General features: G+C 40.9%; 1 protein-coding gene across 1 annotated transcript; it reads left to right on the top strand.

Annotated features, from left to right (window-relative positions):
- Window positions 1-4,973: 4,973 nt before the first annotated feature.
- Window positions 4,974-13,693, top strand: ddx23 (DEAD (Asp-Glu-Ala-Asp) box polypeptide 23). Its single transcript, XM_085443955.1, has 17 exons — window positions 4,974-5,107; window positions 6,339-6,496; window positions 6,626-6,745; window positions 7,249-7,342; window positions 7,427-7,492; window positions 8,206-8,344; window positions 8,431-8,564; window positions 8,741-8,853; window positions 8,937-9,080; window positions 9,185-9,410; window positions 9,549-9,694; window positions 9,817-9,994; window positions 11,147-11,389; window positions 11,485-11,636; window positions 11,724-11,832; window positions 12,626-12,800; window positions 12,913-13,693. Exons 2-17 carry the CDS (start codon window positions 6,339-6,341, stop codon window positions 13,134-13,136), a joined length of 2,421 nt encoding a protein of 806 aa, XP_085300081.1. The 5' UTR covers window positions 4,974-5,107; the 3' UTR covers window positions 13,137-13,693.

Raw genomic sequence — 13,693 nt, 5'->3', positions numbered from 1 at the left:
AGCAGTTTAGCGTGTCTGCTCTGCTTCCCAAGAGCAGAAAGGTGAGCGAGGTTCACACTGACAGCACTCAACTCATCTGCTGGAATGATAAGACTTATTGTGTCCCTGCTTGGGGTAAATAACCTCCCTGCTATGTCCTTTGCACTCCCCCTTTATATAACCCTTTCACTGATGCTGCTCACCTTCACCAGTTCTATCCCTCTTCCTGCATACATGCCCCGTTTGGCACACCCTTAGGGCATGTCATGAGTGAATGCTCTTCTAGCACTTTAATTAGACAACTGCGTCTGGCATTGGGGAATATGGGGGGAAGGGAGCTGAGGCTGGGGCACATGAGGTGCCTGGGATGGGGGTTGACTTTAGTTAGGAGTTGGGAGAAATATACGAGATGATGTTTCATCCAATCATGTGACAGAAGCCTGTTTCCAGGGCTTCAAAAGTGATAATAATCACTGATCGGCAGAGCTATTTCAATGTCAGATCGTAAAACAATGGCCTGAACAGTGTCACTACTCTGGTATTGATTCCTTTCTCAATCAAAGCCTAACTTTAACCATCATCAATCATCAGCTGCTTGTGATTAGAACTGAGTAACAGTCAACGTTACACAATGCTGGTCGAAAGCAATTCACCTTCCTCACTTAAAGAATGATTAAGTGGTTGTAAAACACACATTTTTTAAAGACTTTTGGTCATAGAAATATCCAAAAAGGGTAATTGTTTTCCAGTTACTGTAATTCTTCACATTCTCATCGTCTCTGCCCTTCATCTGTTTCTTGTGCAGGCATTTATTCATCTCATGTCACGTCTCTTCATCTCTTCATCTTCCCACCTCTTGTCACTGCTCGTCTCCTCTGCCTCTTTACAGCAGAAGCGTCAAAAACAAAACTGCTGCTCGTTAGGAAAATAATAGAGAGTGGATTTGTTTTTTTTAGGTTCATCTGTTGTGCTGAATCTTTACTCTGTGCAGCGCTCAGTGGGGCTGTTGTACAGAAGTCAAGCTCCTGATGGCAAACATGGTGTAGTCAAGATGAAGAAAACCAGTGTGCATTTGTATATGCGTAACAGTGATGTGTACTCATGTTAAAAAGAAAGTACTCCCTCTGTCACTTCTAAGCTTTTACATATTGGAGAATAATAAAAAAAAAATTGGCAGCAGGTTTAAAAAGTGTGTAAACACAAAATCAGGTGAACTACAAACCTTCACATATTGCATTGTGTTACTGTTTATTAAAAAAAAAAACTGAAGGCAAATGCAGAAGCAGTGTGCAAAAAACTAAGGACTCCCCTCACTGCTTCTACTGAAATTAGGAGGGTAAGAAGCAGCCAGGTGCTGCTAATCAAATACACTTGATTAACTGATTATTAGCCAGTGTGAGCGTCTCCATAAAACCAGTTTGTTTTGGCAGTTTGCTGATCTGGAGCTTTCAGGTGTGTGTTAACACAGCGCCAAGGAGGAAAGATATAATCAGTGATCTCAGAGAAGCAACTGTTACCGCCCATCAATCTTGGAAGCGATATACAAGGCCATTTCCAAACAATTTGAACTCCATCATTCTACAGTGAGAACAATTATTCAAGACAGTTGCCAAACATCCTGTCAGGCCAAACAAAGTGTAGAGAAACTGCAAAGAAAAACCCAAGAGCTGTCAAATTTTAAAGGCCTATACTGTATGTTATAAAAAGACTGAATAAGTATAGTTTGTTTGGAAGGGTCACCAAGAGAAAGCCCCTTATCCCTAAAAAGAACATGTCAACACAGCACAACAGCACAAATGTTTGCAAAGTGGAATCTGAACAAACTACAAGACTTCTGGAACAATGTTCTTTGGATAGATGAGATCAAAGTGGCCATAAAGCCATGTAAAACCAAGCCCACCTGTTTTTTTCAATCATTGAATCGATCATGAATTCCTCTGTGTACCAAAATATTCTAAAGTTAAATGTGAGGCCATCTGTCTGATGGCTAAAGCTTATCACAAACTGGCTGGTGCAAGAGGACAATGCACTACGCTCAGCAGCAAATCTACATCAGAAAGGCTGTCAAAAGAAAAGCATCAAGGAGCGGAATGGTTCAGAACTGAACCTGACTGAGATGTTGGCCTTTAAAGAGCTCTGTACAAATAAATGCCAACAAACCTCGATGAACTGAAGCAACGCTGTAAAGATGAGCGGGCGGATATTCATCCACAATGATGTGAGAGACCGATAAAATCAAACAAAAAATAATAATTTTACTGCTAACAGTGATTTTACATGCTACTTAATAACACACTGCTTCTGCATTTTGACACGGCATCATATGTGTGTGTGTTTCTTCTCAGGTTCTATTTGAATTATTTTAAAACCCAAAAAGGACAGGATGATTTTTAATTATGTCCTAAAGTGTGACACGTTAGAAATGAAAGGCTGCATGTCAGTGCTTACAAATGCCAAAATTGATTTGTGCAGTTTTGTGACTCATTATTTTATTGAGATTGTTAACATATAACATTTGATTGTGAATCCATAAAAACACATACACTTATAAACCCATGTTCAGAACCTAATATTATATAAGATTAATGCAAATTCTGCTATATTCTGATAATTTTACATCTAAAAACTTATAAACTGTTGTCATTCCTGAATATCACAGGAGAATTTTTTTTTTTTTGTAAAGAAAGTACAAATTTCATGACCACCAGCATCACAATCAGATGTCTTTCTTGGACACAGTGCATACTTGGTGTTGGGCCTGTTTTCAGCTTTATAAGATAATTTTTCATGTGTGTGTGGAGCTCTTGCTGTTGCTACTATATGCATGTAATAAATGGGCACTGTTTTGCGTTTTTCCATGTTTATTTTATTTATTTGCTTATTGATTTTTTTCAGTACCTCAGGCTGACCTTGCTTTATGCAGTTCTTTTTCCACCTTAATGGAACAAAAAGGTCTTCTTGATTTGTTTGCTTAGCCTGACTGTCTTTATGTTACCTACATGGCTATCAAACAAGACAAGACTGCTTTACCCCATCTGTTTTGTGAGATACATCAGCTTACCTGTGTGCTGACGTAGACTCTGGGTTCAGAGGCTCTAAACCATAAAATATACATTATGTTAGTCTTTAATGCAACAGGAAAAGGAAGTGAAAAGATTAGCAGAGATTTTAAAAATTGGACCTAATCCTCAGCAGGCATTTTTGTCATAGCTGAAAGAGTCAAGCTGGAATTAACAACATTAACCCTTGTTTTTTATGTTCAGGGGTTTCAGGCCATTGTACTCTTAATGGATGGACTTACGTGCAACTTACATCCTCAGACACTGATACAAGTTGTTGTTACAGCTCAGTTTAGACTCGTCGAAAAAAAGCAAACCAGCAAGAAGCACAAACTGTTCTAAATGAATAGAAGGTCAGTGAATAAAACCTGTTACTGTCTTACCAGTCTATTGTTTTCTTTTCTCCTCCTGTAGTGTGTGTGTGTGTGTGTGTGTGTGTGTGTGTGTGTGTGTGTGTGTGTGTGTGTGTGTGTTTTCTTTCTTTCTTATTTTTAAACCATCATCTTTGATCTGTTCCTACTGAAACTGTTCAACTGCAGAAGGGCTCCATAAATCTCTTTTGATCTCGTCTTGGAAGAAAATCCACGTCCAGAATATGAATCAGCATCCAGCCAATCCAGACTGTAGTCAAGCAAAGCACCATCTAAAATGTCTTTCATCATAAGACACATGCATACACACACAAAGAAAGAATGGCTATGATTACAGGGAAGAACATATTCTAGCTTTGGCACTAACAGAACAGCACTTCTTGAATTTTAATCTGCTGCAAAGGATAGCCGCTCTAAGTGCTGCTCAGCAGACAACACTGTTTCATCATATCAGCAGGTCTGCATAGCATTTAGGGTTTTATCAGGCAATAACAGGCCAAGAAGACATCCCACAGAATTGAAAATATCTTTCAGTACTGTGTGAAATAGCTTAGATAGATAGATTCCAAAGGTCTGCAACCAAAATAGGATATATTGACTGGTTCTTATAGATTTTTACTCACTGAAACTAGGAAAATATTCCATCTCGTCAGATTTTCTCGCAAAACTTGTGTTTTTAGTTTAATTAAATGCACAATTTCCAATTTTAAACTGAAATCCGGTAACCCCTATACTTGTGTCAAAAAAACACGTCCCAATAAAGCATGTCCCAACAGCTTTGTTTTGTTCATAGCGAAATTATCTCAGAAATCTCAGAAAAATTATGCATAGTTAATTGCAAAAAAAATATTGATTTTTAAAAAAATGTAAACTCCACATGTTTTGCAAAAAAAAGTACTTGATCAGAATCAGAATCAGAAAGGGTTTTATTGCCAAATGTTGAGCAGGTTTACAACATTAGGAAATTGCTGCGGTACTTAGTGCAAAAACATACTGTCAGACAACGCTTAAATAAACATAAAAATTAAAATTAAAAGTGCTAAGTAGATAGATATATACATGAATGCAGGTGGTGATCAGTGCAAAATTGGAATGATGCTGTGAACACAGTGTAAGGTCATGTGTTAGTCGTGCGAACAGTCATATGGTTATTGTTCATGAGTCCAACAGTAGAGGGGAAGAAACTGTTCTTATGGCGAGAGGTTCTGGTACGAATGGACCGGAGCCTCCTGCCCAGACTGTGTCCAGGGTGAGAAGGGTCAGCTGATGAATGGAGGGAAATGGAGAACAGTTTTGGATTCAGCACCCTAAAAAACATAAAATTTACCGAAAATATCCCATGCAGTTGAAAAAAACATTTTTTTGCAGACCTGTAGTTTCTATCTATCGTGGTAACTCGTAACCCTATCGCCACCTCGTGCCCAAAATGACAAAAATACAACATAATAGAGAAAGTAATTTTGTTCAGGCATTTAGGCGTCTGTATGCTAAACATTGAGGGCCCTGGCGTAAGCTTACTTTTTTGGGAGGGAAATGTAGTTTCAAACGTTGCCTTTTAGCCGCTAGTTTCCACTGTTTCGTAACAGCCAGTACTACAGCCCCCACAATTCCTGGCGTGCTCCAGTTCGCGTTGCGGGCGACATGGCGTCTTCTTGAAGCGTAGATAAACCGTAACTGTTTTGTTGACAAGTGATTGAGGTAAGCTCTAAATATTTTTAAGTATCATAGACTCTGACTGCGCTGTCCTACCTGCGATTAGCTGATTTTAATTTGGTTTAACCGGAGCTCTTTTGAGCAGCTTTCCTGGAGATAGTTAGCCTTTTTGCTAGCTAACGTAAGAGGCTAGCTAGCTTGCTGCATTTATTTTGCAGAGGATAGGAAGGTAATTCAGTTTCTCTTCTCGTTTAACAAGTTAGTTATTTTCGTTATTGGTTTGTAATTTCTGTCCGCACAAAAAATGTGTCGTTATTTGTTGCTCTAAGAGTTTAATCGCGTTTTCTATCGGAGAGTGTTGAGGAATAACAGCTGTCTTCACTTTTTGGGGCACATCCTGATACCCGTTTTTAGGGCATAAGAAACTTATGCATCCACAAAACATATGTTATTTCTGTATTGCTATTGTTTTCATGTGCTTTCTCTTTTCGTATTTCACAATTTGATTGAGTTCAAAATTGTCAGCCATTAAAAAATTATCAAAATTACAGACAGAAAAATTAGACCAAAGGATTAAGCTAAATATACAAACGGACAAAGGTTGCAACACCCTTCCTTGCATGATCAGAAACAAAACAAAACAAAACATCATCACTCTGATCATCAGGCTACCCTTTTTACTTCGTCTTTTGCTATTGATAAGATATATGGCATGAATAATGTAAATATGTTTCACAATTTCAATATTGTCTGAACCAGAGACTCTCACTTTCTTCAAGTAATAGAAACAGATATTTGGCCTAAAATATTGAAATGACATTGCTTAAGTAGTTGTCCAGATAAAGCCATTTGAAAATGACTCCACCGAAAACTCTAAATAGGCTCGAAAATATCCCTAGCTTTATCGCAAAAATAGTCTTATGAGCAAACTAACACTAGAAAGCTTTAATTTGACAGCTTGTCTCTTAAGAAGTGTATCATCACCCTGAAATATTTCTTCAGGGAAATCAAGGTTGGCCAGGCTAGGAATTTTTCTCAAATTTAGTCAACTGAACTCGAGCGTAATTCAATTAGAGGTGAAAAGAAAAACTGGATTTGGAGATGCGTACACAGCAATATATAAACAGTAACAGCTGGCAAACGCATGATCTGTACTCATTGTACATAAAGCAAATATAATGTAATATTAATATATGTCCTGCCACTGTGGTGTGATAACAGTTTTCACTTTTGTAAATGCAATGAAAGCAGAGTTTAATGTCTGGTCTTTGTGCAGATGGCAGCTGACTCCACAGACAAGAAAGATGCAGACTCTTCGGGGACCAAAGACCGAGAGAGGAAACGCAGCCGTTCGCGAGACAGAGATCGTAAAGTCTCACCTTCCCGCAAGCGCCATCGTTCCCGTGAACGAAACCGCTCTAAATCTCCCGAAAGGTAACCGCTGCACAAAAAGAACCCATCAGGAACACCAGACTGACTTCTAGCTATTAATCTTACTGCGTACTTGTGTTATCTTTCCCTTAAGCTTTTTTGTGTCTGTGTGATTTTGTGTCATTACGATAGAGATCGACGCATGAAAGACAAGGACAGAGACAAGGACCGAGATAGAGATAAGGACAGAGACAGGAGCCGTAAGGACAGAGACAGCCATCGGCGCGATAAAGATCGCAGCAGGAGATCCAGGTATGTGACACTGATTAAGCTTCTTCGGTCAAAGCTGGCAAAGGAGATTTTTAGTCATAATTATTTCATAATCCGTGTTTGCCTGAATAACACGCCAATATTTTTCACATTAACAAAAATTTGATATTCAAAGGAATTAAACCCAATTTAAGTGACAATATTTTCAGTGCACAGTATTTTTGGCACTGACATTACTGTTGCCTCATATTAGAAAATGCCGATAAGGCCAACTGTTAGCAGTGAGGGGTTTTTTCTCATAAATAAGCCTCAATCCAAATAAAAAGGTCTTTTATCAAACCACCTGAAGTTCATCCTATGTCTGAAAGAAGCAGTTTTACCTCCTCTCCCTTTAAGTCACCTTTCTTCTCAGAAGTCAGTTCTCAGCTGCACTTTCTCACTTGTTAACTAAACTCTTACCAAACATCCAGACGTTTGGATTTTGCTACAGTTAGCACTTCAGCTAAATTTCTGTTTTGTCGTATTTACATTTTTGTCATCTATAGAAGCGCTTCTCCAAGATCAAAGGATGCCAAGATAAAGAAAGAGAAGGATATAAAAGGAGAAGATGAGGAGGATGAAAAAAAGAAGAAGGAAAAGGTAAAAGTCTGGTTTAGTGTTTGTGTAAATTTGAACTGCCACTTCGGTTATTATTTTGGGTGTTTGACATGTGCTGTTGTTCAGGTCCAGCCGCTGTCTTTGGAGGAGCTTCTGGCCAAGAAGAAGGCAGAGGAGGAAGCTGAAGCAAAGGTGAGAACATCCATCCGTCTGTCAGTTTGTCCATTTTCTAAAGCTTTTCTGGGGCCAGGGCACATGGGCAGAAGTCTTAAGCAAAGATGGCCAGATCTCCCTATTCCCACCCACCTCCTTCCAGCTCATCCATGGGAACACCAAGATGGTTCCCAGGCTAAGCGTCCAGCACACCACACAGTGACTCCTGTAAGGCTGGATACTCTGAACTGTTGTAAGCCTAAATAGCAGTCAGAACCAGTTTCCCAACCCAAAGATGTTGGGAAGCAACACTTGTGTCCACCATGAATAACCCTAACATTATACCCATGCCTGCCCACCTCCTGTCACTGAAGGCGACTCCAGATTGTAGCACAGTCAACTCCTCTTTAGGAAACTGGTTCCACTTAAATCCAGGCCAACACATATTGCATCCGACCCCTACGGCACTGCAGGTGTTGGCATGCCAATGTCTCCTCTTCATGCTGTGCCCGACTGAGTCCTGTGGGCTAAGGGCCAGCTACCAAGCACTCTTGCTTGAGCTCCTTCCGGACTCCAGAGTGGGGAACCAAAAAGTATGCCCTGCACGGGGTGAACTAGTCCTGAACTAGTTTTTTTTTTTTCTTTCTGCATTCATGTTTTGTGAATTGCTCTTCATCTGGGAGATTAACTTTTCAATTTAAGATTATATTTTCTCTAAATTAATATTATTTCTTTTGCTTTGTGTTTTTCAGCCCAAGTTCCTGTCAAAAGCAGAGCGAGAAGCCGAAGCTTTGAAGCGCAGAGAGCAAGAGACTGAAGAGAGGAGGAGGATGATTGAAGAGGAGAGAAAGAAGAGAAGGACGTTTCAGGACATAGGGAGAAAAATGCTGGGTGTGTTTCAGCCTCTAACCTGAAACAGTTTGCATTTAATTACAGGATATTAACGTGTCGATAACCACCGTGATTCTTTGTTACAGAGGACCCTCAGGAAAGGGAGAGGCGGGAGCGTAGGGAGCGAATGGAACGAGAGAACAACGGCAATGAAGATGATGATGAGCGACAGAAGCTCAGAGAGGAGAAAGATAAAGGCAAAGAACTCCAGGCTATCAAGGTTAATTGCATGAGAAAGAGTTAAAATTACAGTTGTGTACAGATTGGGCTGACAGAAACTTTATTGTGTGTGTAGACTAACAAACAAAACTTCCACTTATTATTTTGAGGGGCTTGAAAATTCCTAGGGAAACTGGAAAAGCAGAATTTAAACCGATGTCCACAAATTATTCACAGGAGCGTTATCTTGGTGGGATCAAAAAACGGCGACGGACTCGCCACCTGAACGACAGGAAATTTGTGTTTGAATGGGATGCTTCTGAAGACACTTCGGTCGACTACAACCCGATGTGAGTGGATCGTGAGCACAAAATATATCCACAGATTAGGTCTTTGCGTTCCCTCGCTAAACTCTCGTGATCGGTCTTTGCAGTTACAAAGAGAAGCATCAGGTGCAGCTGTACGGACGAGGCTTCATCGCCGGCATCGACTTAAAGCAGCAGAAAAGGGAGCAGTCGCGTTTCTATGGTGACCTGATGGAGAAAAGGCGCACGCTGGAAGAGAAGGAGCAGGAAGAGTGAGTACAGTGGAGTATCTATAATGGAAAATGATCCTGTATCCATAGTTTCACCTTCAGCTTCCGCCCACCCCACATCTAATCTTTGTTTTACCTCGCTTCAGGACAAGACTGAAGAAGATGCGTAAGAAGGAGGCCAAGCAGCGCTGGGATGACAGACACTGGTCTCAAAAGAAGCTGGACGAGATGACAGACAGAGACTGGCGAATCTTCAGAGAGGATTATAGCATCACCACCAAAGGAGGAAAAATCCCAAATCCCATCAGGAACTGGAAGGAGTACCCGCTGCCTGCACATATTCTGGAGGTCATCGACAAATGCGGCTATAAGGTCAGCTAGGGTTCAACTTATCTGGTTCTGTTTTTTGTAATTTTTCTTTTTTAAATTATTTTGTAGCTGTTCACTGTTTTTCACTGTGTTCAATTCAGTCTCCACTAAGGAATTTTTTATTAATTTTTTTCTGTCCAGGATCCGACGCCGATTCAGAGGCAGGCCATTCCCATTGGTTTACAGAACCGTGACATTATTGGTGTGGCTGAGACCGGTAGCGGTAAAACTGCTGCTTTCTTGATTCCACTGCTGGTCTGGATCACCACCCTGCCAAAAATCGACAGGTAACGTGTCTAAGATCCAATAATCTTCAGCAATTTCAGAAATAATAACTCTGCATTTGGACTGTCTTACTGTGCCTCTACTATCTCTTATGATCCTTTGCTCTCTGTATGACTGGATGCAGGATCGAAGACTCAGACCAGGGTCCTTATGCTGTGATCTTAGCTCCGACTCGTGAGTTGGCGCAGCAGATCGAGGAAGAAACCATAAAGTTTGGTAAACCGCTCGGCATCCGAACTGTGGCTGTGATCGGAGGAATCTCCAGAGAGGACCAAGGCTTTCGACTCAGGATGGGTTGTGAGGTAAAACGGAGAGGGCTAATTTTAGAAAAGAAAAAAAAAAGTGTTTCTGCCTGTGAAGCAAACTGAAGCCTCACTAACAAGTAGTTTTTAGTAGTTTTTGTTTGCTGTCAGTATTTTTACATCAAAAGAAGCCCATGAGGCTACTGAAATAAACTCAGCAGAAAGGCGAAGATGGTGCAGGACTACTGTTGCATTTGCAGAGCAGTAACAATCTCATCACAGGTGTAGTTTATGGAGGAGCTGTAGGCTCTAGTCTCTTGACACACACACACACACACACACACACACACACACACACACACACAGGTGATATTTCAACCAGGAAATTGAAGTCCAGGTGAAGTGAGAGACGTTTCTTCAGCAACACTCACTGTAACCTTAACCAGAACCTTCAGAGGTAAACCCCCCCAGAAAAACAAAAAAGGTCTTTTATCAAACCACCTGAACAACAAGCTTAAAAGAGAATGAAAGCTCCAATCCACTGCTTGTGTTAAACAGAAGCAGCGTTACCGAATAAAGAATCCAAACTGCTTGTCTTGTTTGCCACTAGCTCTTAAATTTGGCAGCTTTCTTGCAGACTTGGCTGCTGTCAGCCTGCAGCCAAGTTTATTTAATGTGATTCACTCTGTTTATAGTAGAATGTTTCCAATCTTTATTTACAGTCTCCCACATTAAGAGCTTAATGGGAGAACACGGATATAATACACACATGCTTTTTCTTGCTCTTATAATTTCCAGGCTTCCAAGTTTATTTCATACTTTGTTTCTATAACTAATTTTGAGCATCAGTATCATGGGATTTGTCATTGTTTGAATGGTAAAGCTGCATCAGTTTCATGTCTATGGCATAGAGCATCTATTGATGTTTTTTCTGAAAACCGTCTGTATGTTTTGTGTGTGTTTGTGATGTGTAGTGCTTCTGTCAGTGTGTATATTATGTGAGTAAAGAAAGAGGGAAGCGGTACAGATGGTGGTACAAACAGTCCACATGGCTCATTCTCAGACGCTGGTAGCTTAGCAGCTTAAATACACACAGACTTTACACTGTGTTTTTTGGCAGGAAGTCCATCCTGGCTTTTTATCCATAAGGTGAGGATTCTACTTGAAAATCATCTGTTCACCAGCGTCATATTTGTTTACATCGTCTAACAGATCGTTATTGCCACGCCCGGCCGTCTGATTGACGTGTTGGAGAACCGCTACCTGGTACTGAGCCGCTGCACCTACGTGGTCCTCGATGAGGCCGATCGTATGATTGACATGGGCTTCGAGCCCGACGTCCAAAAGATTCTGGAATACATCCCGGTGACCAATCAGAAGCCAGACACCGAAGAGGCGGAGGACCCTGAGAAAATGACGATGAACTTTGAATCCGGGAAACAAAAATACAGACAAGTAGGTCTTTCTTTAGCAGTTGGAATCTTCTGAAGGTACCACATGATTATCTGTTGAGTGTTTTCACTGATTGTGTGTCTGATTGCACCGTACAGACGGTCATGTTCACAGCTACCATGCCTCCCGCTGTGGAGAGACTGGCCAGGAGCTACCTGAGACGTCCTGCTGTGGTGTACATCGGGTCTGCTGGAAAGCCTCACGAGAGAGTCGAACAGAAGGTCCTGCTTATGTCGGAGGGAGAGAAGAGGTGAGACGGATGCAAGCATTAATTTTAAACACCAAAAATTTCACTTGCATCAAGATTCTAAATGTTTTGTATAATGTGCCCTTGCAGGAAGAAGCTGCTGGAGGTTTTGTCGCACGGCTTCGAGCCTCCGATTATCATCTTTGTCAACCAGAAGAAGGGTTGCGACGTGCTGGCCAAGTCACTGGAGAAGATGGGGGTAAGTCACTGTAACCTGAACCACAATGGATCTCAATTTGGGGTCGAGATTTGGTAGAAGCTTCATGCTTTGGAGTAAAAAAAGTAACAATCATGTCAGGGGTGTCAAATATAAGGCCCGGGGATCAGAATAGGCCCGAGAAAGACTCCAGTCCAGCTCACTGGATGATTTTGGAAATATGTGAAAGACAGCATTTTGGATTTTAAATATTTTCCTACAGATAAAGACCTGAAGCATTGCCACTCATAATACACCAAATCAATTAATGGATAAACAGATAAATGACATTTGATGTTTGTGCCAGCCTGTAGAAATTTCTGGGGACATTTTCTATAAAATATCAACAAATATTTCATTGATTGCCTTAAAATTATTCTCGGATACGTTTAAGGTCACAAGAGAAATATTCCTAGAAGTTTTTGTTTTCCTACTAGCAGAACAAATTGTCTTGTTGCACTAAAATTATATTAATCACTCAAAAAACCCACAGTTTTAGTATAAAGAAGAAGTTATGAAAATTCGGAAAGCCAGATACATTAAAAGGCAACAACAGCTTTTTAATGCACAGTATTAGCCTCAGCTGTACTTGGGGTTCAGTGCTAGTGTTGCATCCTGACATAATGCTGAGTTTTGCCGTTTGTTGTCAGAAGTTTTATCCAAAATACAAAAGAAAGCCAATAAATCTCAGATGGAGGTTTAATTTTAATTCATTTTGGTTTCTGATTTCCTAAAATACTAAATATTTTGAGCAAAGATTAACCTCCACTGGTCCTCCTTCTCTTCTTCTTTGTAGTACAATGCTTGCACGCTGCACGGTGGCAAAGGCCAGGAGCAGAGAGAGTTTGCGCTTTCCAATCTCAAGGCGGGAGCCAAAGATATCCTGGTGGCCACAGACGTTGCTGGGCGAGGTATCGATATCCAGGACGTCTCCATGGTCATTAACTACGACATGGCAAAGAACATCGAAGGTAAGAGGCCTCATCTGGTGTGCAGTGTTTGTTTATTGACTGAAATTAAATTTTTGCCATAGGAATCACTAAATGATTCACTGAATCGTTGTTGCACTTTCTCCTCTTGCAGACTACATCCATCGTATTGGTCGTACGGGTCGTGCTGGTAAGAGTGGTGTAGCCATGACTTTCCTCACTAAAGAGGACTCGGCGGTGTTTTACGACCTGAAGCAGGCCATCCTCGAGAGTCCCGTCTCCACCTGCCCTCCAGAGCTGGCTAACCATCCAGATGCTCAGCATAAACCTGGAACCATCCTGACCAAGAAGAGACGCGAGGAGACCATTTTTGCCTAAAATGACCTTTATCAACTGAAGGGGGAGGGGAAAACCCCACCAACTGTTTATTTTTCTCCCTCTCAGGATCTGCTCTCTAGGTTACTCTCACACATTTTGTTCTTTCCCACCTTGTCTTTGTGTTTTGGTCCCATCTGTGCGTGCAGAAACACAGTAACTGGTGCCGAAGTCGTCAGCACACTGGTTCTCATCAGTGTGGGTGGATTTTAAGATAACTTTGTTTTGCGTCTGTAAGCCAGAACCAGGAGCAGTATGCAGGACCCCAATCTGATCTGATCTGTACTGTATAAATACCCAATGCACCAAATTACAGGCAGGATGTGAGTGTAGATGAGCAGTAAGTGCTGTGTTTTTAGTCATAATTTGAGTTTTCTATGTAAGAAACCTTTACCAGAAGTGACACCAGTTTTCTTTGCTTCAGATACATCATTTGATTAAAATGGAAACAGCTGTTTTAAATGTATGATGTGAATACAGCAAATTTGAGCTTCTTAACTGTCAAACTGAGTTGTTTTTTTCTTTTTTCTTTTTGCATTAAATTACACGTGAAATGTGGA

This window comes from Copadichromis virginalis, linkage group LG20, assembly GCF_057382275.1.
Source record: "Copadichromis virginalis isolate Kocher_CV1m ecotype Utaka linkage group LG20, C_Virginalis_male_GT1.1, whole genome shotgun sequence".
Lineage (NCBI taxonomy): Eukaryota > Metazoa > Chordata > Actinopteri > Cichliformes > Cichlidae > Copadichromis > Copadichromis virginalis.
The sequence above is the reverse complement of the archived record's forward strand: the minus strand, read 5'-3'. Positions and strand labels throughout refer to the sequence as shown.

Coding starts and splice junctions, on each gene's coding strand:
- ddx23 (XM_085443955.1), top strand. CDS start 6,339: ATGGCAGCTGACTCCACAGACAAGAAAGATGCAGACTCTTCGGGGACC. Junction 9,695..9,816: donor ACCCTGCCAAAAATCGACAG/GTAACGTGTCTA, acceptor GACTGGATGCAG/GATCGAAGACTCAGACCAGG. Junction 9,995..11,146: donor GACTCAGGATGGGTTGTGAG/GTAAAACGGAGA, acceptor ATCGTCTAACAG/ATCGTTATTGCCACGCCCGG.